This window comes from Ambystoma mexicanum, chromosome 3q (assembly GCF_040938575.1).
Source record: "Ambystoma mexicanum isolate Mex_15411 chromosome 3q, UKY_AmexF1_1, whole genome shotgun sequence".
NCBI classification, from domain to species: Eukaryota; Metazoa; Chordata; class Amphibia; order Caudata; family Ambystomatidae; genus Ambystoma; species Ambystoma mexicanum.
In genome coordinates, this window is record NC_090926.1 from 923,665,744 (window position 1) to 923,689,994 (window position 24,251).

General features: G+C 45.3%; 1 protein-coding gene across 1 annotated transcript in view; it reads right to left on the reverse strand.

The window, feature by feature from the left end:
- Positions 1 to 24,251, reverse strand: part of LOC138583117 (ATP-binding cassette sub-family A member 9-like) — a 2,332,105-nt gene that overhangs the window by 2,042,688 nt on the left and 265,166 nt on the right. The window contains exon 4 of the mRNA XM_069655077.1: positions 22,308 to 22,466. Within this exon, the coding sequence (XP_069511178.1) occupies positions 22,308 to 22,466 (159 nt within the window). The remainder of the gene's footprint in view (positions 1 to 22,307; positions 22,467 to 24,251) is intronic.

Genomic DNA, 24,251 nt, shown 5'->3' on the forward strand with positions numbered 1-24,251 from the left:
CCTGTTCCCTCATGGTACACAGAGCCACATTCACGTACGAAAAGGCAACATGGAAGCGCACAGAACCGCAGGGCCGTCCCAATGGGGAGGCACTAGTCCAGCTGAAAGGCCGAAATGTTGCTCCGAGCCACCAGTACTGCGTAAGGGCATGTGGGCCATTGGCGATCGTCCCATAAGATCGTAATGCTGCTCCACTGATTAACACGAAGCAGCAGGTGTCGGGAGTAAAACCCATCTGCAGGAGTGGCATACAGATGGCAGTGGCAAAAGGGGAGGAGATACCTGTCAACCAAAAGAAAAGAAAAAGAACAGAATGGCCATCAGAACTACATTCCAACAACTCACTTCAATGATCACACGAAATCCACAGCCATATGCATGCTAGCCCACTCCAAAGGATCATCACCACCCCAAAACCACTTGCGACTCCTAACCATCTATATCGAGGTGCAAACACCATCACAAACGAGTGTACCTGTGCATGCGTCTGTCAAAACAGAATCCATCAGATGGGAATGTTAATGTGCATGGACACAAGTGTCTGAGGGCGTGTCGAGACAGGGAGGGCTCAACAAGGCCAGATAGACGATGGTCCCACCATGGCAGCCCTGCATCACATAGCGTAGGGGAGGCGGATAGATCCCAAGAAGCCCTGTACATGGCAAACTCTGTATCAAATCACCTGCCCATGCATCCATTCATCATTCCCTCATCCCGGAATCAAAACGCCTGAATAATTACTCACATAACATTAGAAACATCCATTGAGTCTGTGCGTTATGCAGCCTGCAAAATCCACAGTGCCCCAGCCCGTAATTCCAGTGTTGTGAAGTAACATGTATGTGGGAACGGCCGGCCTCATCGCCCACGTAGCAATTGCGCATCCCAAACTATTCATATCAATCATTGCTTCCTCGCCATGGGCCCTGTCTCAAGGACATTGAACAACAGAACGTTATATTTGCAGTCAGACCTGTGGGCATCTCCTCGCCGCTAGCTGGAAACCGAAAGCGCCGCCCTTCGAATTCCACATTTGCAACATCACGCCGAAAAGGCATCTGTGGCCGTTTGAAATCACTAATTATTCCATCGAGTGCGGCTGTGTGTGAAAATGGCAACTGCCTTCACCCACAAATGGGACGCCCCGCCCGTCATTGCAACTCGGTACAGTGATGCATGAGGGCCCACCGTTACTCGAGTACTACGTTCCACTGACCCTTCACAAGTCTGTTCGCGACTGCACAGATAGTATGTGCAACAATGGGACCACAGCAGAATGAACATGTCAACCAATGTTACACGGCCATCGGGTACAAATACATGATTGCAATAGCAAGATGCCATTCCCAGATTTGCAGCGTTGTGCGCGGGACGTGCTCGGCCAAAGGGGAGAGAAGCTTGCACAGGTGGAATTAATCACCACAGGTGGAGGCCATACAGCCTGAAAACACATAAATTGCACAGCCAGTCTCCTCCCACAACCACACCGAAATGCTACCGGCAGGACTCGCGATGTTGGCCCTGGGGGACCTGATAGCACTGCAACTACTCCAACTCCAAGAAGAAGACGAACACCAACTGCTACCGGCCGCACGAAGGAGACGCAGGAGGAGGAGGAGGCCAAGGCAGGGCCAGCAAGGGCCGCCAGCACAGCCACTACCACCACGCAGGCAGCCCGCAATCCCACGCCTCCGAGCACATCCGTTCAACCTCACTGATGAGCAGATCCACACCCTCTACCGTCTGGACCGGGACACCATAGCCGCCATTGTGGACATGACACAGGCTGACCTTGTCAGCATGATAGATAGCCCAACCGCCATCCCACCCCTACTGAAGGTGGTGTCTGTACTCCACTTCCTGGCCACAGGCACCTACCAGCACACAGTCGGACAGTTGCATGGCATTTCTCAGCCACTGTTCTCACGGACACTATTGCAAGTGCTCGATGCCCTCCTGCAGCACGCAGACGACTACATCTCTCTACCACGCTCGGAGCAGGAAATTACCAACACAAAAGTGGGATTCCATGCACTTGCCGGCATACCGGGTTGCATTGGTGCCATCGACTGCACCCATGTGGAATTGGTCGTCCCACATGCCATGGAGGCCCAGTACCGCAACAGAAAACAATTTCATTCCCTGAATGTACAAATGGTGTGTGACTCCAACAGGATCATTACACATTGTTGTGCCCGATTCCCTGGATCAACCCATGATTCTATGGTCTTGAGGAACTCTACAATACCACGCTACATGGAGCGACACGCAGGGAACAGATCCTGGCTACTCGGTGAGTCTCATTACATGCATGATTATGTGGGGAATGTGATTTGGCAATGACCTGGCAGGAAGGGGGGGGTGTGCGTACGTAGCAATGGCATTCCACATCATACGTTTCTCGTCCACATACAGGTGATGCTGGATATCCACTGAAGAGATGGCTCCTCACACCAGTCCGGAACCCACGGGACCAGCATGAGGAGGACTACAACCATGCCCACTCACGTACCCGTGTAGTCATTGAACAGGCATTCGGCCTACTGAAGACTCGTTTCCGCTGCCTCAGCAGGTCTGGCGGGGCACTCCTGTACCGCCATGAGAAGGTTGCAAAGATGGTCATGGCATGTGTCATGCTCCACAACATGTGCGTACGTAGAAATGTGCCCATGCCCCCTGACGCAGAACTGCAAGCACATGATGATGGTCATGATGAGGGTGGGGATGTGGCAGCACCTCATGGAGTCTGCGAGGCACCGGAGGCCCGTGACATTCGTCAGCATCTCATTGATGTATGCTTCTAGCACTCACGCCTGGTGGCTGATACATGGACACGGGACTCGTGGCACTGTGCGTGTCTGGGACATGCACAATATGGACTGTACGCCTATGATGGCCTAGTACACAGAAATCAATGTCCACACATCTCATTGGTTGATCGTGCACTTTTTATGGCATATGTGATGTCATGTTGAACACCCTATCGACCCGCCACCCAAGTGAGCCCAACACACCCCCTCCACCCTCCTACCTCCCCCACGAACCCCAGTGTCCAAAGATGCTCATTGTCAGTGGGCTGTCGCTATTGCAAGCCCCCTCTGCGGGTATCAGGGGCACCCCTGCCTGTGGAGCGCAGGTTCCTTCCAGATCTACGTTGGGGGCTGCCCTGGACGGAACTTGCAACGGATGATGTGTCTGCCTGCTCACGTCCATGCATGTCCCTAAGGGTTTGCGAGAGCTCAGTGAGCACACGGCGCACTGCGGCAAGTTCGGCACATACGTCTTTGGACGTCGCATGCAGTTCCCCCCTCAGGCTCTCGGTGCTTCTCTCCATTTGGACTCTCAGGCTCTCGGTGCTACTCTCCATTTGTGCCCTCAGCGTCTCTGTGCCTCTCTCCATTTCTGCCCTAAGTGTCTCAGTTGATGTTTCTATGTCTGCCTTAGTGCCCCCACATTCATCGGCATGGTCCTTGAGGAGCGTGGCCATTTGCTGCTGTTGCACGATTAACTGGTCGAGGGACTGTTGCCTCTGCTGGGCCATGCCCATTTGCGGGGGTGTCACAGAGGGGCTGTTGTCCTCATGTTGCCTTGCCACAGGGCTTGTGGGGGATGGCCAGTCGTTGTCTTGTGGGTGCCCCTGCGTGGTATCCTCATGTTGTACGGGATGGGACAGACAGGGGGATTGGGACAGGTCATGGATGGATCTGACTTCGACATCCCCGTTTTCTGTGTCGGAGCATGCTGCCATCAATGGGGTGTCACCTATGGTGCTGCTGCCACCAGAGGCAGTGCCTTCTGTGGCATCCATTGGGGGGACCTGTGGTGGTGGTGTTGTGGGCATGCTGGCTGCTGGGGTGCCTGTTGATGTTCCCTCCTCTGTGCTGCCACCTGATTTGTGCTGCTGCCGTGTCTTGATGCGTGCAGCTGAGGTGGAGGGTCTCTGGCCGTTGGTCTTGGCCCTCTTTGCAGGTGTGCTGGTAGGGGTGTCCTGTAGCTCGTCGTTTGGATCGGACCCTGTGGTGGAGTAAAGGAGGGCGAGGGTTAATGATGGGTCTGTGGGAATTGGAATGGCATTGTATCACATGCTCTGGGGTGGTACCTGAGGGTGATTTGGGTCGGGTCCTTGGAGGTGCTTTGATTTGTGTGTGGAGTGAGGGTGCAGTTGTTTGGCAGCCTGCAGTTAGGGTGTGCCTGCTGCACGTGTAGTGCGTGTATTAGGGGTTTTTAATTATTTATGTATTTATTGTGGGTTTTAACGTGCGCTATCAGGCCGATGTGTGTGGCCGTTCTCCTGGACATGTGTTTCTGTTGCACTATGTGGACGCATGGTACTTCACATGGATGGACTGTGTGGATTTGGCATTGTTTTATCTGGTACACCTACCTGAATCTTCGGATGTCTGCACTCCTTTCTCCATCCCTCCGACTCCCTCTATGCTCTCCATTCCGATGGTGGAGGCACAGATTTCTTCCCAGGGGGTCAACTTGATGGGTGATTCAGGACCTCCCCCGGTGGCTGTGGCAATGTTGCGGTTGGCAGAGAGTATGCTGCGGACGCGTATCCGCAGGTCGTCCCATCGCTTGCGGCATTGCTGTGGGGTGCGGGGTGCGGTCCCCACCGCACTTACCCGCTGTGCCACCAGAGCCCATATGGTCTTCTTGTTTGCAAGTGCCGTTCTGGTCATTTGCGTGGAGAAGACGACGGCAGCATTCTCCTGGAGGGTCTCTGTTAGCACGGTGAGTTCCTCGCGGGAGAAGTGGACCTGCCGCTTGCGGTCGCACGCTTTCTTCGCTACTTTTCCCATTTGTCTTGGTTTCGCTAGGGTGGGTGACGGGTTGGGGTGTGTTTCAGGGTAGTGATTTTAGTGGTTGTGTGGTTTTAGTGGTTTTATAGGTGTACGCCGGGATGTTTCCCGTTCCGGGCCCATGTTTTTACTTCCGTTTCCGTATATTTCCGGTCACCGTACTTTCCGGTAGGCGCACACTGCGGTGACCGCTAAGAGGGGTGGCGGTATTGCACCTAGGGCGCCGTACGGCGGCGGTGTGGGCCGTTTTGGGGTAATTTCCGCCATCGCGGACTTTGCACTTCCGCCGTGGCGTGGTGCTCGTGCCCGATGGGTCGGAATGGGCCGCACTTTGCTCCTTCGTGCAATGGCGGAAACGCTATTTACGCTGTGGCGCTCCGGTCAGTCGCTTTCCGCAAGGGTCGTAATGAGGGCCTATGTCCCTCTATCGAAAATAAAGCAAAACTATCCTTCATCTCCTCTCATTTTAAAAAAGAAGTAAACCTTGCCAAAAAGAATTCCTATGATGAACGTATCACCAACTCTAATTCTAGCATGAGAGAACTCTTCACCATACTGAAGGAATTAGAGTCACCAATAGCCACATCAGACTTAGTTACCAAGGATAAGACTTGGTGCACAGATATTCAAAATGCGCTAGCAAACAAAATTAATACACTTCAAACCAAAATACAACAAAAAAAAGATATGCTCAACCTTCAGCACTCCCCTAATACCTCTACACATAGTATCCCACCAGAGGCAAACAACAAATTTCACTTCTCCAAAACATCCCCACTAGAAGTAGAAAAAATCATTCTTTCACTCAAACCATCTAACTGCAGGGCAATACTTGCCCAGCACAGTTAATAAAAGACGCTGCCAGAGACCTCTCACCATTTATTTCTAAATTAATCAATGCCTCCTTCACATCAGGCACTATCCCAGCCAATTTAAAACATTCCTGGGTGCTCCCACTTCTCAAAAAACAGACCTTAGACCCACTTATCCCAACCAACTACCGCCCCATTACCACTGTGCCATTCCTCCTCAAAATATTGGACAAAGCTGCCTATATTCAGATACAAAAACACCTTGACTTGTATAAGCTCCTAGGAGCAAGACAATCTGGTTTGCGTCCACTTCACGGAACGGAAACCGCCTTAATTGATTTAGAGATGCAGGTCGACGAGCTGAGGGATGGTGGAGGAACAGCACTCTTGCTCCTACTTGATCTCTCAGCAGCATTCGACTTGGTCGATCACAAGGTACTCTGCAAACACCTGGATTCTGCTGCCCATTTCTCTCCTGAGGCCATCAAATGGCTAGAATCCTTCCTCAGCGAAAGAACAATGAGAGTTTTTTCCCCATCGGCCGCAGCTGACCCTACCCCTATATTATGTGCCGTTCCCCAGGGTTCCTGTGTCTCGCCTACCCTATACAATATCTTCACCAAACCCTTGTTCGATGATCTAGACCTTCTGGGTATCACCTACACTAACTATGCAGATGATACACAGATTCTCCTCCCGCTTTCTGGGGATCATAGGAAGGACTCGGAATTGGTGAACAGGGTATATCTCGTCGTTCAAGCATGGATGGCCACACATGGCTTGTGCTTGAATGACGACAAGACGGAGCTGATAATCCTGGGAACACATATGAACACCAAAAAATTAGGTCAGGAATTCTCCTCCTTCAATATTGATGGAAATCCTATCACGGTCTCCAAGGAAGTAAAAACCCTCGGTTTCTACTTGGATTCCACACTATCATTCGACAAACAACTAAAATCCTTGGCCTCCACCACCGCATACACCTGCAAACTGATAAGAGCAGGCAAGCCTTTCCTCTCCAATGACAGTTGCATGATCCTGGCTAGAGCACTTATCCTCTCGAGGATCGACTACTGTAATGCCCTTTACAGTGGCGCCAACAAATCTACCATTCAGAAACTTCAAACGCTCCAAAACAATGCTTTGCGAGCAGCGCTTGGAATAAACAAAAGAACACACATCTCCACCATTAGACGTCAACACAAATGGCTATCTACAAACCACAAAATTCAATTAAAAATGATCTCCTTGACACATAAAGCTCTTAACAACGCCGCCCCTAGCTACCTTACGAACAAAATACAAAAAAAAACCTCCATCAGACCTATCAGAGCTACCAATACTAACTGTCTGGTAGTACCGAGATTTAAACTTACCACGGTTGGTGGGAATAGTTTCCCTGTGAAGGCGGCCAAAATCTGGAATCTACTACCCAACAATCTAAGAGCAGATCAGCCGTACCCACTATTTAGAAGGAATGTTATCCAATATCTTATCTCCAACGACCACTAGATATAGGTTTATAACATTCCCAGACCTGACACTTGTCCTCTGACACTTGTCCTCTGTCTCACGATATGTTAGGCGTACCATCCCCTATGTAACTCATCGACCTGCACGATGATGGTCCTGCACATTTGTATAATATTACTGTATCCTGTATAATCTGTATAACTTGTATAATATCTATAATATCCATTACTGTATCTTGTATAATATGTATAACTTCTACTGTATCCTGTATAATCTGTAACAATGTAAGTTTTGCATTATCCTACCTGCTGCGCCCCCTTCTACCTATGGGTCTGGTGCGCATTAGAAATAAAATAAACAAACAAACATACAAACAAACAAAAGTCAACTAGACATTTTGCATTGCATGTTGCACCTCTTATGGAAATTGAAATCCTGGTGTGTGCTTTTTAACATCTTTGCATCCCTTTTTGCATTGCATTTTGTGCCCCTTTGTGGAAATTCGAATCCTGGTGTGTGTTTTTTAACATCTTTTCACCCCATTTTGCTTTGCATTTTGTGTCCTTTTTTGCACTACGAGGCCGCCTGGTGAGTTTGTGCTAGAACTGTGCTGTGAAGCCACTCCTCTTTCCTTCAACTATATTCTGCTTCCCATATGGCACTCACCTATCTTCTCGAACTGCTAGCCTCCCTCTCTCACGAGGTCTCCAAGAAAAAAGCATAAAAAAAGACATCCTGACTTCGAACCCTGGCTTACCCATTACAGACACATAGGCGATACTTCCAGACAGGTCTTCACTGATATACTCTTCTCTGTCCCCCCTCCAAGATCTATGGACTCCTCATCTCATCTCTACTCTCTCTCCTCACACATCCACTCCCTTTAATAGTGGTTCTAAATGGGAGGACTTCTTAGCAGGCTTTGCATCACCCAGGTGTATCATTAATGTCTATCACACTGGCACTACCTTGGTTCAGAGTCCTCAACCCAACCACATTCTCTATAACCGCCACCTGCCGTCCCTCATCAACTTCCTTCCCACATCTGCTACTCGCTCTTCCACTCGCTCTGTCTGCCGCCCCCCCGACTGTTGTTCCACGCCCCTGCACCTCTCCTCAGATAAACTTCAAAGGTGAGCCCCCCTGCATCTATACAGGCTTAATGCTTGTTCTGCCATCAAACACTCAGCCGACATCTGCCCATCCTTGAAGACAATGACCTCGATATCCTTACCAAAACATTGTTCAATGCCAGCTCAGTCACTGCTTTTGACGCCCTCCTCCCTGATGACTATAAGATCATCTCCAAGCCTCAATTGGTGGGGTTGCTCTGATTTTCCCTGAGTGGGTCCCTTCCCCCCTCATACCCATCCAGCCTTACTCTTCCTTCGAGAGCCTGGTTTGCAAGCTGATCAGCTGTCCCATCTCCTTTCTGACCATTGCCACTATGTACAGGCCACCCGGCTGTACCACCTCGTTCCTCTTGAAATGGACCAATTTCTCCTCCTCTCTCCTCACAACCACCACAAACTCCTTCTTGTGGGTGATTTCAACATCCACCTTGCCTCCTCAATCACGGAAACCACACTCTTCCGTGACCTTTGCACCTTGCTCTCCATTCTCGTCCAACCCACTCGGCTGGACACACTCTTGATGCCTTCATCCAAACTGATCTTTCACTCTCCTCCCCACTGATCACCCCCCTGTCCTGGTCAGACTACTCTCTCCTCTCTCCTCACTGCACCTCCCCCAACCCTGCCAACCTCGTTCACAAACATCTGTCCAAGGAAACAAGTGTCAGCTGCATCTACCTTCATACCCCGCTCTCCATCCACTCCAGACTCTACTCCTGACTCTGCTCTCATCAACCTCGATCTGGCCATTACCAATACCTTTGTCAGTCTTGCCCCAGTCATGAGGATCCGCCTAACACATGCCTCAAAGTGTAACACCTGGTACGACTCTGAACTTGCAGCCTTGAAACGCAAGTGCAGAGCTGCGGAACGGAAGTGGCAGACCTCAGGCTCACCCTCTGACAAACTGGCCTGTTGCCTGTACCAAAAGCCATACAGACTCTCCATCCGCACCAAGAAAAGGGCCCACATTCAGGCTCGCGTCTCTGGTGCATCCAACAACATGGCTGGACTCTTTAAAATCTGCAGGGAACTAGCCAACCCTTCCGAAGTCTCATCTTACCCTCTTCTGTCCAAGGCCCACTGCAGTGGATTGGCGACACACTTCACTGCAAAAACTCAGGACATCCTGAACACTCTTGAGTCCCTCTCCCCTTCCCCCACCCCTTGCCTCCTAAGGGCTCCGACCCTCCCTCTGCTTTTTTATTCTCCTTCTCTCCTATCACACCTGATGAGGTCACCAGAGTTGTCTGTTCCATGAAGGAGACCGCCCCTATGAAAAAATTGCAGTGAAGCGAAGCTGGCTTTCAGTTAACCTGCCAGACTTGGTATCTGTTATTAAAAGTAAGGAGGGTGAGGCATTAGAACCCACATTATAACTTATGCAATGGGCACAACAGCGATTTGGTTGCCCCCCTTCAGCTTGTTCAACCTGGTAGGCTTCCCTCACAGCCTTGGTTTACAGATGACCTCAGGTCATTGCGCCTGACCATGAGACAATCGGAACGTAAATGGTGGCGGATGTATGATCCTTGCTTAAAAGTGTGCTACAAATCATTTGCCAAAGCTTTTTTTGCTCATAAACTTGAGACCTCCATTTGTCAACCTAAATCACTCTTTGCTGTAGTGAGCTCCCTCTCATCCACTGCTACATTCTCCCCCTCAATTCCACCCACCCAAGATCTCTGCGATGATCTGGCTGTTCATTCATTGCAAAGATTGACATGATTTGCGCTAATATTGCCAAAACTCTAATGCAAAGTGCCACTGTGGTTCCTTGCCGCCTGGCTGACCCTAATACTACCCCTAGATCCACTACCTACACAGACCAACCACGCCCTGAGGGATGGTATGTATTTTCACAATTCACCCAATCAGACGTCCAATCTGCTATCTCTCACATCAATTTGGGATCTCCCTCTGACGCTATCCCTTTGCCCATCATGAAGGATTTTTCTTCCGAATTGTTGGCTGAGATTACTATGGCAGTGAATAATTCCTGCCAAACTAGTTTTATCCCCTCCGAACTTAAAGCTGCCACAGTTATCCCACTGCTAAAAAAAAAACTCACTTGATCCCTCAGTGTCCTCCAACTATCGGCCTATTTCACTTCTGCCGTTTCTTATGAAACTTCTTGAGTCACTGGTTTCTCCTCTGCTGTCTTCTTTTATGGAGTCTACTGGGCTTTTCGACCCTGCCCAATCCGGGTTCAGGCCAGGTCGGGGGACCGAGCGTGTTGTGGTCTCCGGCCTGGACAATATGGCCAGGCTGGTTGACACAGGGGGGGTGGGTGTCCTGATTTTATTAGATCTGTCAGCAGCATTTGACACTACTGTCAATCACCCCATCCTGCTTGAACGCCTGACCCAAGTCGGAATCTCAGGCCAGGTTCACGCTTGGTTGGCCTCCTTCCTGACCAACAGAACTCAGACTCTTTCACTTCCCCCATTTCTCTCCTCTATTTTCTCTCTTCTCTCTGGTGTTGCTCCAGGCTCCACCCTGTCCCCCCATTCTCTTCAATATCTACATCTGGCCTCTTGTGTGCCTCATCCGCTCCTTCGGCGTTAGATGCTACTCTTATGCCGACATTCAGATCCTGATCCAACTGGATATCGATCAGGCTGAGATGTTGTCGTGCTTGAGGGGATGTCTGACAGCCGTCGGAGATTGGATGATCCACAACTGGCTGAAACTGAATGGGGATAAGACTGAGGTGTTGGTGGTGGGATCCTCCCCTGATCCTTCACTTTGGGTGTCTTCTTTTTTTTTTTTATTGTTGTTTTTCGATACAAAATGATCTTTATAACAATTAAAATTTTACTTTATCACGTTACTATCTTCTTAAAACATCATTATACCATAAAAACCAATTTCACAATACCAGATGGGCTCACATAACGGTTCTTTACGCAAAACCTTATTCGCAGTTTAAATACTATGATAAACGTAACTTATACATACCCACACATTATCACCTCCTCCATTTGAATATGCCATATACAAAGAATTAAAATCAATGATTTCTCATCAGTATATAAATACTTGTAACATTTTCAAGCATATAATGAGTGCACTGCCACCTCATCAGCTGATATATTTAAAAGCTCATCAACCGATCTATCTAAGCGAAATTCCCTACACTTTAGGTTCTTTTCGATGACATATAACAATTGCACTACATCTATAATCAAAGGCATTCTGTAGCCCCACATACATTGTATCCAAAGCATTTCACATTGATAAAATGATATTTCGTTGTAATATTTCGACAGGTTAGTTTGCCGTACTTTTGTAAAGAAAACACAATGTATAACAAGATGTTTCAGGGTTTCTTTTTGACGATTTTTGCAAAATCTGCAGCCTTCATCTTCTAAAGATACACAATTAGACCATTTCTCAGTACGCTCTGATGTTGGAAAGAGGTTGAATTTAAACCTCATATAAAGAGAGCGAAGCTTGTGACCAGGGCAAAGACTCAAATATGGCAATATGGGTGACTGTTTGTGTCGAAATTTTGCGTACTCTTTAAATAAGGCATAAGACCCAATTTTGTCTCAGTTCACTGCCCAATCATATTGTATTAATTTAACCTTTACAACTTGAGGACGTTTTATTAGATCTTCCCTTTCCATAGCTAATAATGCTAGCTTTTCATCACATTTTTTTCCTGCCTCAGCTACAGATGTTGGAACACCCTTTTTTAACATGTTTCCAAGATCTTCATAAAGGGAGTTCGACAATGGGTCTAACATTTTTGCATGGGAGGCAAGCTTACGCCACAGATATTTAGTAGCCAAGGATGTCAGTCCTAGTTCATGTATAATAAGCGAATTTGGGAGTGACATAGGCAAATGTAAAACTTTCTTCCATATTTTCCCTTGGATTCTATTTAGCATGGGACCAATTTCCAAGTAGCACAAGTCTAACCCATATATAATAATTGCCTCTACTTTGAGCTTGTAAAAGTCAATCAAGGGAATCATAGAAAAGTTGCAAATTCTTGAGTAAATCAGTTTCATTTGTGCAATTAGTGGCATAACTTTGATTGAAATTTCTACTTGCCATTTATTGATCGAATCAGAGTTATTCAGATTATACCCCAGATAAATCATACCCAATGCCTGAGGGATCGGCAGTAGCCTTTATTTTCCATTCGTATCTTACAATCTTTCGCTTGTTTGTAAACACCAAAATATGGGATTTTTATGGGTTCAGTTGGAGATTGCGATTTTCACAGAATTCTACAAGACATTCTAATTTGTTTTGTAGCCCAAAGGGCGTTAGGTCAAACATAATCAAGTTATCCGCAAATGCCAACCAATCCAAATTGAGGTCCCCTAATTTGATCGAAAATGCGTTACACGCAGACCAAATTGTGGCTATCTCAGATAAATACAAATTAAACAGTGTGGCTGCGAGATTACAGCCTTGCTTTACACCTACATAAGTTGGAATAGGAGGTGTTAAAGATCCTTCCTTGTCAATCTTGATCCTGTAGTTTGTATCAGAATATAACATTATGATCATTGCTATCAGGTGAACTGGGATTAGAAGATCTTTCATCCTTTGCCATAGTAATTGTCTGATTACAGAATCAAATGCCCCCGATATATCGACTAGGGCCATATAGATCGGACCATGTCCTTTCTTCCTAGTCGATTTCAGTAAGTGGGCCAACAAAGTTGCATTCAACTGTGTGCCCATGCCTTTACGAAACCCGGTTTGAAATCGTGAAAGAATTTTATGTTTTATAATGAAAGCGCTTAGATCTTTTAATATTAATGCAGCAAAAATCTTTGCAGAAATATCAATTAATGCTATGGGTCTAAAATTATTGGGATCATTCAATGGACCCTTTTTATGTAGTGGGATTATAATCGCCGTTAGCCACTTCTCGGGCACCTTCTTTGATTTAAATACGCATTCTAGCCTCCTTAATATAATTTTTGCCCATAAGATCGGGTCATCCTTTATGACACACAGTGGGATGCCATCCGGTCCAGCAGCTTTAGAGGGCTTTAGCTTCGCTATTGTTGAAATAATATCATTCAATTCCCAAGGACATTTAGAGGGAAGAAACGTAGCCAAGTCTAGAGTCAGTATCTCCTTAAATTTCGGTGGTAAGACATACTTGGTCTTATAAATTGTGCTCCAGACTTCCCCACTTACTGCCGAGCATAAATCCGGCTTACCCTTTAAAAGAAGATCTTTCAATGTTGCCCAAATTTCCCTGGAGTTTTTCCCGATTAAGTTGCAAATCATTTTTTGATTGGTTTCGATGAATATACCAATTTTCAACTGTTTAACATAATTTCTATAACTTGTGATGATTTTTTTTTCTGATTTACATAACCCACTGTGTCATTAGATACCTTTATCAATTTACGAATTTCATTGTTTTTTTGTTTCTTCCTCAATGCAATTCCTGCGTTATAACTGCTCTTACAAGCAGGCTGTTTGACTATTGAGCATTCCTTTACCAAAGTATCAAGATGACCACGTATCATGGCCTCATTCTTTCTTTCCCATGCGATGACCTCGCAACTGGTCGTCGTTTCGATATTTATTTTTACAGTGTCTCTGTTAACCAGGTAATTTAGCTGCCTGTATAGGCGAGCATCCCACCTGATGGAGATAGCTTTCCGATCTGTCTCCAACAAGGACAATGCAGGCTTAGTTTCATACAACGGTAAGTTGCAATCTAAAAGACATTCCAGTATACAGTGATCACCTAGATGTGGCTGTATGATGTTACAATTTGTTGTAACTCCTATTAGCGCGTCCGCAATTGCCAAATAATCTATAGTTGATCTTTTCGTACCACGAGACCACGTATATACATGCTCACTTTGTACAAAGGGTACAACATACAATTCCCATTCGTTCAAGAAGTTCCTCCATATTTGCCCCCTTTCAAATGCCAATATTTCATAGATATTTGTCACTATATCAGCTTTTGCCATTTTGGAATAAAGATTTGAATTAAAGTTGCCACCTATGATGATTTGTGCATTTGGAGCGTCGATTGCAACTTGTAAAAATACAGAGTTCACTTTTTCAATAAACACATCTATTGTTGTGGTCGCTGGGTTCCAATACAGTGCAATAATAATCAACTGAAAGAGCACTTGAGCATTCAATGACACTTCCACAACCAATATGTCTGAAGAAGAGTAGAATTGCAACAACTTAGTATAATATAAATGTCTCACAAGGATAGCAAGACCACCAGATGGACGGCCCTGTATACCTTTTACCGCACATGAACAAAAGGCTACATATCCTTCCAAATAAATGTCTTGGGTTGCCATAGTTTCCTGCAGTATAATTATAGCTGGTAGCTGTGCATGTGAAATATTCTGAAACCATTGCTCCCGATTGTTGAAACCACAGCAATTCCAAGAATTTATAACCACTCTGTTGTTTTATTGTTTTTCTTTGGCTGGCATGTCACCTATTAGAGTTTTCATAAGAGGTTCAAGCCATGCCAGGCTTGTAGCAATTTGTGCGACAGATTCAGATTGTATTCTGATTTTCTCATGTATGGTTGCAAACTGGTTATCATGATCTTCAATGAGATTGTTGTTATGTGATGCTGAGGGCTGATACTCTACAAAGAGTGTAGCATTTTCCAATGAATTGTACATGGATAACTCATACCCAAGCAATTGAAAATCTTTTGAATGTTTCCATATTAGGGCAGCAATGATAGTGTTTTGGTATTTGCATAGCATTCGACCATTTGATACATACGGTAAGCGAATCCAATCAATGTCGTTAGATACTAAGTTGCGCAAAGCTGGTATTTGATGGAATACTTTCATCAAAGATGCTCGATTTAAGTTGGGTTTATCTACTTTCATTGGATCCAACGTCCAACCCATTACCAGTTTCATTTCGGGCCCCAATGTATTATAGTAAGACCATTTATCCGCACACTCTCCATCAATGAATGCAGCGGGAGGTGTAGACTGCAATTTCTGAAGTGCATCAGGGCCTCCCTGCATAACTTGTGAGTGGATAGGATTTTGTTCCTGAGAACTTGCAACTTCATTCACATCCTGACTTATTTGATTCTGGACACCGCTAATTACTAAGGTGTTCACAGCAGAGCGATTAGCACTGATGTCTGCTACATTCTGAGGTTTTTGGACTAAGGAAGTAATTTTTTTATCGATTTTTTCAAAAAAGCGCTGTAACTGCGTTTGTATGAGAATAGGTGACGAAATCACATTGTCATCGATTATATTTACATCATAGCTGTTTGATGGATCATCTGAGCCCTTTTCATTTGTATTCACGCCTGAGCTTGAGGGAACAATGTTTGTCGGCACTGTGTCATTTATACCAGATACAGCTTGACTTTCGATATTAAGTTGCATTATATCTATGTTGTTGTCATCCTTAGAAGCGCACTTATTGTTATTTTTTGTTTGTTGTTGCTTTTTTACTTGCTGTTTTTCTATTATCATAGACTTTTTGTTTTTTACTTTATTATTACCAGCCCTATCGGACCCTGCTAACGTCAAGGGATTTTGCAGGGAGGCATTTTTTTGTCTTTTCAATGCTTTCGCATGCATTTTTTTAGCTTTGCGAGACATAAAGAATGTGCTCTGATTTCCGTTTTCTACCTCAGCCAAGTCATCAATACATTCCTGTTCCCTCTCGCTAGGATCCGAATTTAGATCAATCAGATCTATAAGCACAGAGGGACTATCAGGAGCGTACCTTGAAGGAGATAACTGTTGGGCTTCATTTGAGTTGAGTACTTCAGCCATCCTTTCTTCTGAAATTAGATTTGCGGCTAGCACTATCTTTTCTAGGATCAATATTCTTTCATATTGTAATTTGGCTATCTCCTCATACGGTGGCGTCTGATTCAATATCACAATCTTAGCCCCACTAGTTAAATTTGTTTCAATAGGAATTTTTTTGTTCTACATTCTCAGTTTGAGAAGCTACAGATTTTACATTGTGCAACTTTTCCTCTTTTATTCCAGTTACTATTGCTTCTAACTTTTCAGTATGATGACGTTTCTCACACAAGTGTTGCTCAGCCCAAAACGTGTGACATTTTTCTTGAGCCATCAAAATGCCTTCAATCTTGCATATTCTCGAATTGATCTCTGACGTTGCTAGACTCAGAGCACCGATCGCCCCATGAGTAAATTCGTGCCCCTTATCCAGGAAGTTCAGGATTCTAGTCAAGACTGGAAAATTCTGTAATTCCTGGGGATTTAGATCCACCAGAGTGTCTTCTAGTGGATATAACGGAAATGATGAGGTAGGATGATGCAGTTTTTCAGAACTTTGCTTCGATGGTATAGGGTCAATGCCCAAGACCGGTGAGTGAGGATCAATTGTGCCAGATGGATTAAATTGGATTTCATGTGTAGGTGAGCTAGCGGAATGTTTTTAATCCCTAACCCCCCACCCCTTTGCATTTTTCCTCGTTTCTTTTAGTTGGTTCAAATTTTCGTCTATCGCTGCATGAAAATGAACTTGCTCCCTGATGCCCCTTGACTCTGCAGCAGGTGTTGAGGGGCTATTTGATAAACGTGTTCTGCTGTGGAGTTCTGCTAGAACTACTGGGGCAACTAGTGAGATATCTATAGTTGGGATACTACAATCGTCGCCTACCGCTCCTAGTATTGAGCTATCAGTAATGGGTACATTGTGTATCGGGTTTGATGGATAGAGTATGCTTTCTTTCCCTTCCCTGTGAATTTGGGCCACAATGTCAACCTCATTTACAGTTTCTAGTATTTTGACTTTTTTTAACCCAGGTGGTATAAGATCAATCCCATTTGTATCCACTAAAGGTTTCAATTGCGAGCTAACACTCAGGTTCTCGGTTATACCTTTTCCTTTTTTCCTAATTTGGTTAACCGTTTCATGAGTGGACTCTTCATCTGACATATTCCCCTCAGACAACATTGAGGGTGATCCATTTAGGCATCTCTTCCCATTTCGCAATTTTTTTACCATGATGCTCGTAAGGGCACCACCAAACCCACGCAATCAACACAATACTTAAAATACTTACAACCTAGAATACTTCTCAGTGTATACTGCGAGACCCCCTAAACACACTCCAGGGCACCCCGCGCCACGCACCGCGAACAGCAAACAGTACTTGTCCGGTACTTGGTGCGTGGCGCAGGTGCGCCAGACTGCTACAATTTGAATGCAGAGCAACGTGACTCGTCACAGAGGGCGTGGCCACAACAGTAGGAAGTGCCTTCAACACAAAAAGAAAGGCGGAGTTAAATGCCTGTGATTGTAAATTGACAATGTCGTGTGCACAACTATAACGTATTGATTTACACACACGCCGGTTGAAAAACACACAAGTTGAAAGGCACACAAGTTCTATTGAGGCAACACAATGCTGGCACAAAGCGGCGCTAGATAGAAACAGTCACATTTCAGGTCAGGCACGCTGGTGTAACCAGCCAAGACTTCCTCCTTGCAAAGCCTGCTCGCTGCAGCAAAGTCCGCTGCCGCACGGCAGTAAGGAAGTGAGACGGCTGCAATAATCCAAAAGATGTAAAACGAAGGGCGCAGCGGCAGCAAACAGTACTTGTCCGGTACTTGGTGCGTGGCGCGGGTGCGCCAGACTGCTACAATTTGAATGCAGAGCAACGTGACTCGTCACAGAGGGCGTGGCCACTACAGTAGGAAGTGCCTTTCAGGTCAGGCACGCTGGTGTAACCAGCCAAGACGTCCTCCTTGCAAAGCCTGCTCGCTGCAGCAAAGTCCGCTGCCGCACGGCAGTAAGGAAGTGAGACGGCTGCAATAATCCAAAAGATGTAAAACGAAGGGCGCAGCGGCAGCAAACAGTACTTGTCCGGTACTTTGGGTGTCTTCCTTTTGGCCTTCTTCTCTGGGTCCCCTTCCGATTCCTCCTGATAAGGTTAGGAACTTGGGGGTAATCTCGGCCACTCTCTCCATGGAGCCCCTATGCAAAGCAAGCCGATTTTTACCTGTGTATTCTCAGGAGGGTCCTCCTGTTTGTTCCTATTCATCATCATCCGCCGGTGGTGGCCGCTCTTGTGCTTAGCAGTTTAGACTACTGTAACTCCATTTATTTATTCCACCCTAAGGGACTGATTCAGCGGCTGCAACGGATACAAAATACAGCTGCTCGGGTTGCCACCGGCTCCCTTTATGGTGCCCACATCTCCCCAGTGCTGCGGACCCTTCACTGGTTGCCTGTTACCCATCGCATTGTTTTGAAAACCTTGTGCCTGTTTCATCATGCCCTCCAGTCACAAGGACCAGAATATCTGTGTTCTAAGTTTCTACGTTAAGTTCCATCACGGTCTCTGCGGTCAGCCTCAACTGGCTTTTTATTCCTACCTTTCGCTGTTCACGTTGTGGTGGGCGGGCCTTCTCTGTTGCAGCACCTCGTCTTTGGAATGGCCTACAGCTCCATCTAAAACATTTGAAAAACAACCTTGCCATCAGAAAGGCTCTGAAAACGTATATGTGTAAGCACTGTTGCAGTGTTCACACTGTTCCTCACATTTCACCCAACTCCTCCAGAACCATTAAGTACAATATTGGCTCTCTTGACCCTGCACTTGCTGATTTCTGCTACCACTCTTTTGCTACGAGATCTTTCCCCTCCTCCCTCAAGCACACACTTGTGCCACCCCTCCTGAAAATAAAACCTGCAGATCCATCCTGTCCAGCCAACTACCGTCCCATATCTATCACCCCCTTCCTTGGGAAACTCTTGGAGAAGCTGGTCTTCCCCCAATTTACTCGGCACACTGAACTTGTTGGTTACCTCCAGGACCATTAATCTGGATTCCGAGCATCCAGAAACACAGAAACAGCTCTTCTAAACACCCGTGAGGATATGCTCGCATCTCTTGATTCCAACTCTCCAGCTGTTCTCATTCTACTTCATCTCTCCTCTGCATTTGATACGATCAACCACTCCTAAGTATCTCGGAGCAGGTACTGGACTGGCTGACCTCCTTCCTCAATGACCGTCTGCCCCAGGTTATGCTGGGCTCTTTCTCCTCTCCCACTTCTATCTCTGCCTGTGGTGTCTCCCAGGTTCCTTAACACCTATCTTGCTCCACTTGTATACCTCATTTCCACCTTCTCCCCTAACTCCCAGTGTTATGCAGAGGACACACAACTCTTTTTCAAACTTTCCTCTTACCCTCTCCTTACCTTTTCCATCATTCCCGACTGTCTATCTCCCATCCAGCCCTGGTGCACTTCCAATTATCTGTGCCTCAACACCAGCAAAACGGAGATCCTTCCTATTGGGACTTGTGCTCCTTCTTTCTTCCACTCACTCTGGCCTTCCTCTATGGGCACCCCCCCCTTCTCTTTCATCTGAAGCCAGAAACCTTGGGAGTCATCTTCGACTCCTCTCTCTCCTTTCTCCCTCACATTCAGGACCTTGCCAAGAAGGCCCACTTTCAACTCTACCTCATCAAAGGAATTCTCCCTTTCCTCACTTTCCCCCACAAGTCCAGGTTAAACTACTGCAAAAGCATTTTCCTTAATCTACCCTCTTCTTCTCTACGACCCCTCCAGCTAATCCAGAACAGCGCCTCAAGACTTGTCCTTGTCCTCAACCCCAGGAACTGTATCTCTCCAGCCCTAAAAACTCTACACTGGCTCCCAGTTGCTGGAAAGATTAAATTCAAATCCCTCTACATCATCCATAAGGATTTCTGGGGCCGGAGACCACGCTAGCTACAATTTGCTCTCACTAAATACTCTGCCTCCAGATCTTTACATTCCTCCACCATTAACTCTCTGTGTGTCAAGCGCTTCGCCAAACAAATAGCTGGTGGCCAATCTCTCTCCTCAGCAGGCTCCCTCCTACGAAACAGCATCCCCTTCCTCTTCGCCTTGAACTGGATCTCCTCAAATTCCGGAAGCTGCTCAAAATGTTCCTTTTCACCTCCCTCCCATCCTCCGTTCTCTGCTAAAAACCCACAGTTGCTGAGATTGGTGATCAGGGCCATTATGTGTCCTCTTGGGCTCTGGCCTCCCACACCCAATCGCTTTCAGCCTCCGCCAGCTTTACTTCCTCGTCTCAGTATTGTCAAGTGTCATATGTGGGTAAATGAGGGGAGCTTGCTTATACTAGCCCATAAATGTCTGGGGAGTGTTAGGTTGGCCATCAATGGGAAAAGGTGTCCAAAGGGCACCCCACTCACAATCCTCAAGGACCCTCCACAAATCAACTCAATGACTTGCTACTCTGCTGTGTAAAATGTAGCCTATGATCTACAGAAGAAAAAAAGAGAGGTATATTTACATCCTATACTTCTTAAGTACTGTATTTGTCAGATAAAATGGCTAATGGCACTGTCCAAATATCGGCATATGCCAAATGAATACGGCCTGGGGGAACCCTAGGGAGGCACAAGCCTACAGATAGAGACTAAGCCCACAATATACCTTTGACATACAATTAATACATTGCAAGGACTTTCAGTTACTGGAAATCTTGGCTGGTCAAACTCTTGGCCTGTACGTGACAGATTCCTAAATAATATCTATTTAAACATGTTATGCATGGAAGAACTGTGAACACCGTCACTCCTTAAGGGTAAAGGGCATAAGGACCACCTGAAATTGATGTGATCAATAGGGTCAGAAATAGCAACGGCACTAATGACATAATTACTTGACAACAAATGACCTTGGAATCACGATCCGAAAACTCTGGACTGAGCAAAATATGTCTTCATTTACATCACGCACAGTGGCCAGGGTGGGGCGGGGAGGGACCTATGACAAAAGTTGTTAATCACTACAGATGTCCAAGATTCCATACGGAAGCAGAGTAGGTGATTGAAATAACTCTACACCTACTTCCTCAAATGGGACAGCTCATACTAAAAATTCTTCAGTTAGGGCTCTATGGACACAGTCATTCTATATGTCACAATCTCAAACTCTAGAAGCATCTCCCTATAAGCATGAGGGTTCTACATAGCCTCTGCCGCTACTGGACGCCTATAGATACCCATCTATTATTATACATACACGGCAGGGTTTACCTTTGCCTTTCTCTTGGACTGCCAAATATACACTTGAAGTTAATGTGCATTCTGTTTATAGTTTTAGCATCTCTAGTATTCAGGACCCAATACACATTTTTTTAGCTACCTTGCCGATTTGCATTAGAACACCATGGAAGTGCCAACATATTTCTAAATGTATCCAACATTTGTAAAAAGAGACAGTTAGAATTGGGAAATGCCCTAAGGACCACCAGCAAACCTGTCTATACTGACATCAGCATACCAGGTTTGCAGGACATGCCTGTAGCTAAGTTTGCCTGTAGGCCATCCCGCCAATCCTGTATAACTATTATGGATGCTGTGTTATGGGTACTGCCATAGATGCCAGAGGGTTTTGCCAGTAGCGCCACACTGCCTGATACAAAAAGTTGGCAAAAGGGAAAGAGTGCCACCATGGGTCCCTCTTAGTCCTGCACCACAGCTGTATGCTCTGTGTAGGTACGGACACATTCTATGGTGCACTACATGCAATTGCAAAATGGAAACACACCATGCCACTGGCACTGAAACAATTTCCTTTTTTTCATTGTAGATGGACCATAGTTAAGGGGCTATAGGGACGCAGCCAATGGTGTGCAGGATCTGTTGGTCCAGGCCTCTGTGGCTGGGAACCATAAGTAGATGCACATATGCCACCAGATGCACTAGTTTCCATAGTATGGCCTTGTAAATTTATAATCCTTTTATTTCAATACATAATATAGTGATTTGTTATAAGCAGCACTGAAAATAGCAATATTCAAAAAAGGAGCGAAAGAAATAATTAGGTGGGCACAAACATGCATTCACTCAATAAAAGTTTTAACTCTGAACTCATTTTACAATTAGAAAAGCCAGTTACATAGTTTTTTGAAGTATGTAGTATAACCACCTTTTTGGATGTATTGGAATATAAGGTAATATATCAGAAATCCAGTTCTGTTATACTCCATGGCAATTGGAATACAAATAATGCATACATTTGGTTAAACATAAGAAACAGACACAGAAATCAAAGTATATGAAATAATTTACCAAAACTTCCAAATTCATCTATTGGCAATGGAACTTCCCACTGTCTAATTCGAATCTCGTAAGAGAATAAATCCTTGAACACGATCCCCAAGAGATGTTCATTTGAAATCCAGGCCTCCGTCAACGCTGCTTCATCTTTATATTTTTCAATCATGACACCTGTTTGGAATTAAATACTTTTAATGTGTTTCCTTTGACTTGGCCCTCACATCCTCAGAGATTTAGTATAAAGCAATAGAGGATAATTTTGCTCAGGTCTAGAAAATGTGAGCACAGGTCTATAACATGTACACATGATAATGTAAAAACAAATGACAGTAGAGAACTCTCAAGCACACAGTAAGACCCTTTGATTCCACAAGTGTATGCTCTGCATATCACATGACATGTATGGCTAAAAGTTAAGGAAAAACATTCACATAATTGATTTGAAGTAATATAGACTGAGTAGCTAAACAATCAAGGTACAGAATAACATATGTCATGACTTCATGAAGAGAATTACTGAATACATAATCTATTTTGAATTGTACTGCCATTCATTTAATTTCAACTACTAGACGGTATGGTTTTGATTTGTAGACTTCTACACAGAGCTTAGATTGCTCTGTTTGGGTGGTGTCTTAAACTTAGGATCCAGCTGTCAACAATCTTGAGGGACTATCTTTTTGCAGAAGCCCAAGCATGCTGCAGGCATTTTCACCTTAACCAACCAAAAGTATGGCCATAATCCTCCTTCTGCAAGGTACACAGACTCGCTTTACTGTACACACAATGCATGTGCAGTATGGTTTCATAGAATAATTGTTTATGTGGTGACTCAAGGTATGTGGTGCAAGGCATGTATATTAAAGCAGTTGTAAGACTTATTATATTAGTTTATATTATTGAATTAATAATCAGAAAAGTTGGTTCTTTTCCTTCCAAGAAAAATGCGAATTGTTAATTAAGCCCCTCTACCGTGGTCCAAGTTGAGCTTACTTTATCACATCAGTCCCCTTCCGCTTGTGAACATTGTGCTCGATTAGGCATGTGTATTTGTGGTTTTGGCACTAAATGAATGCACGCTGCCATCAGAGCCAAAAGCTTCTTTACCAACCTTACCTTCAAACACTGATATCTGGTAGAGGGAAACTACTACCAGAAAAGCCGGTATCTTCTCCTGTTCTGGAATGGCCAGCACCTTCTTTGAATTTAAGATTGCTCCTAGACATATTTTTGACTTTTTTGGTAGCATGCTTGAGTTCTCCACATTGATTGCCAAACCCAGCTGGTGCATTAATTGCACTGTGGTGTTCATGTGCGTGTTGCACTTTATGGCATTCCCCATTAACATCCAGATGTCCAACTATGGGTACATATGTGTGCTGCCACAGCCAAAAGCACATATATGAGCATTCTTGGTGCAGATATAATTCGAAATAGCAACAAGGAATAAGTTACTTACTTGTAACTCCAGTTACGAGCATTGGAATCTTTCAGTCGTCAGGCTAGGAATCCTCAGTAAAATTGAGCAGTCATAGAAACAGAAACTGCATCCACTTTTGTGCTTTTTCAGAGTTGCTTGGGGTAATTTACCCATAGTCAATAGGCACTGCCTCCTTTAGCTACACCGCTGAAGGCCATCTTTATATTCATATAATACACATAAAAAGTGCAAAGATGAGCCGTATGTGGGGTAGACGAGAGTGTCGAATTTGAATCTGTGAAAGATACTAATGCTGGATATTCCTTCACCAGCATTGGATCTTTCATAGATTTGCATGCTGTTAGAAGAGATTACAAAGCAGTACCAAGAATGGAAATGATTGAATCCGGGTACATGGTAAGGGTAGTTATAATGTAGTTCATTAGAATTCTCCCTTCACAGTAGTCACAGCCTCCTTTTCCGGCCGTGTTTTTGAGTCCTGTCCTTTTCAAATGGTAACACTCCATTGCCTGCAT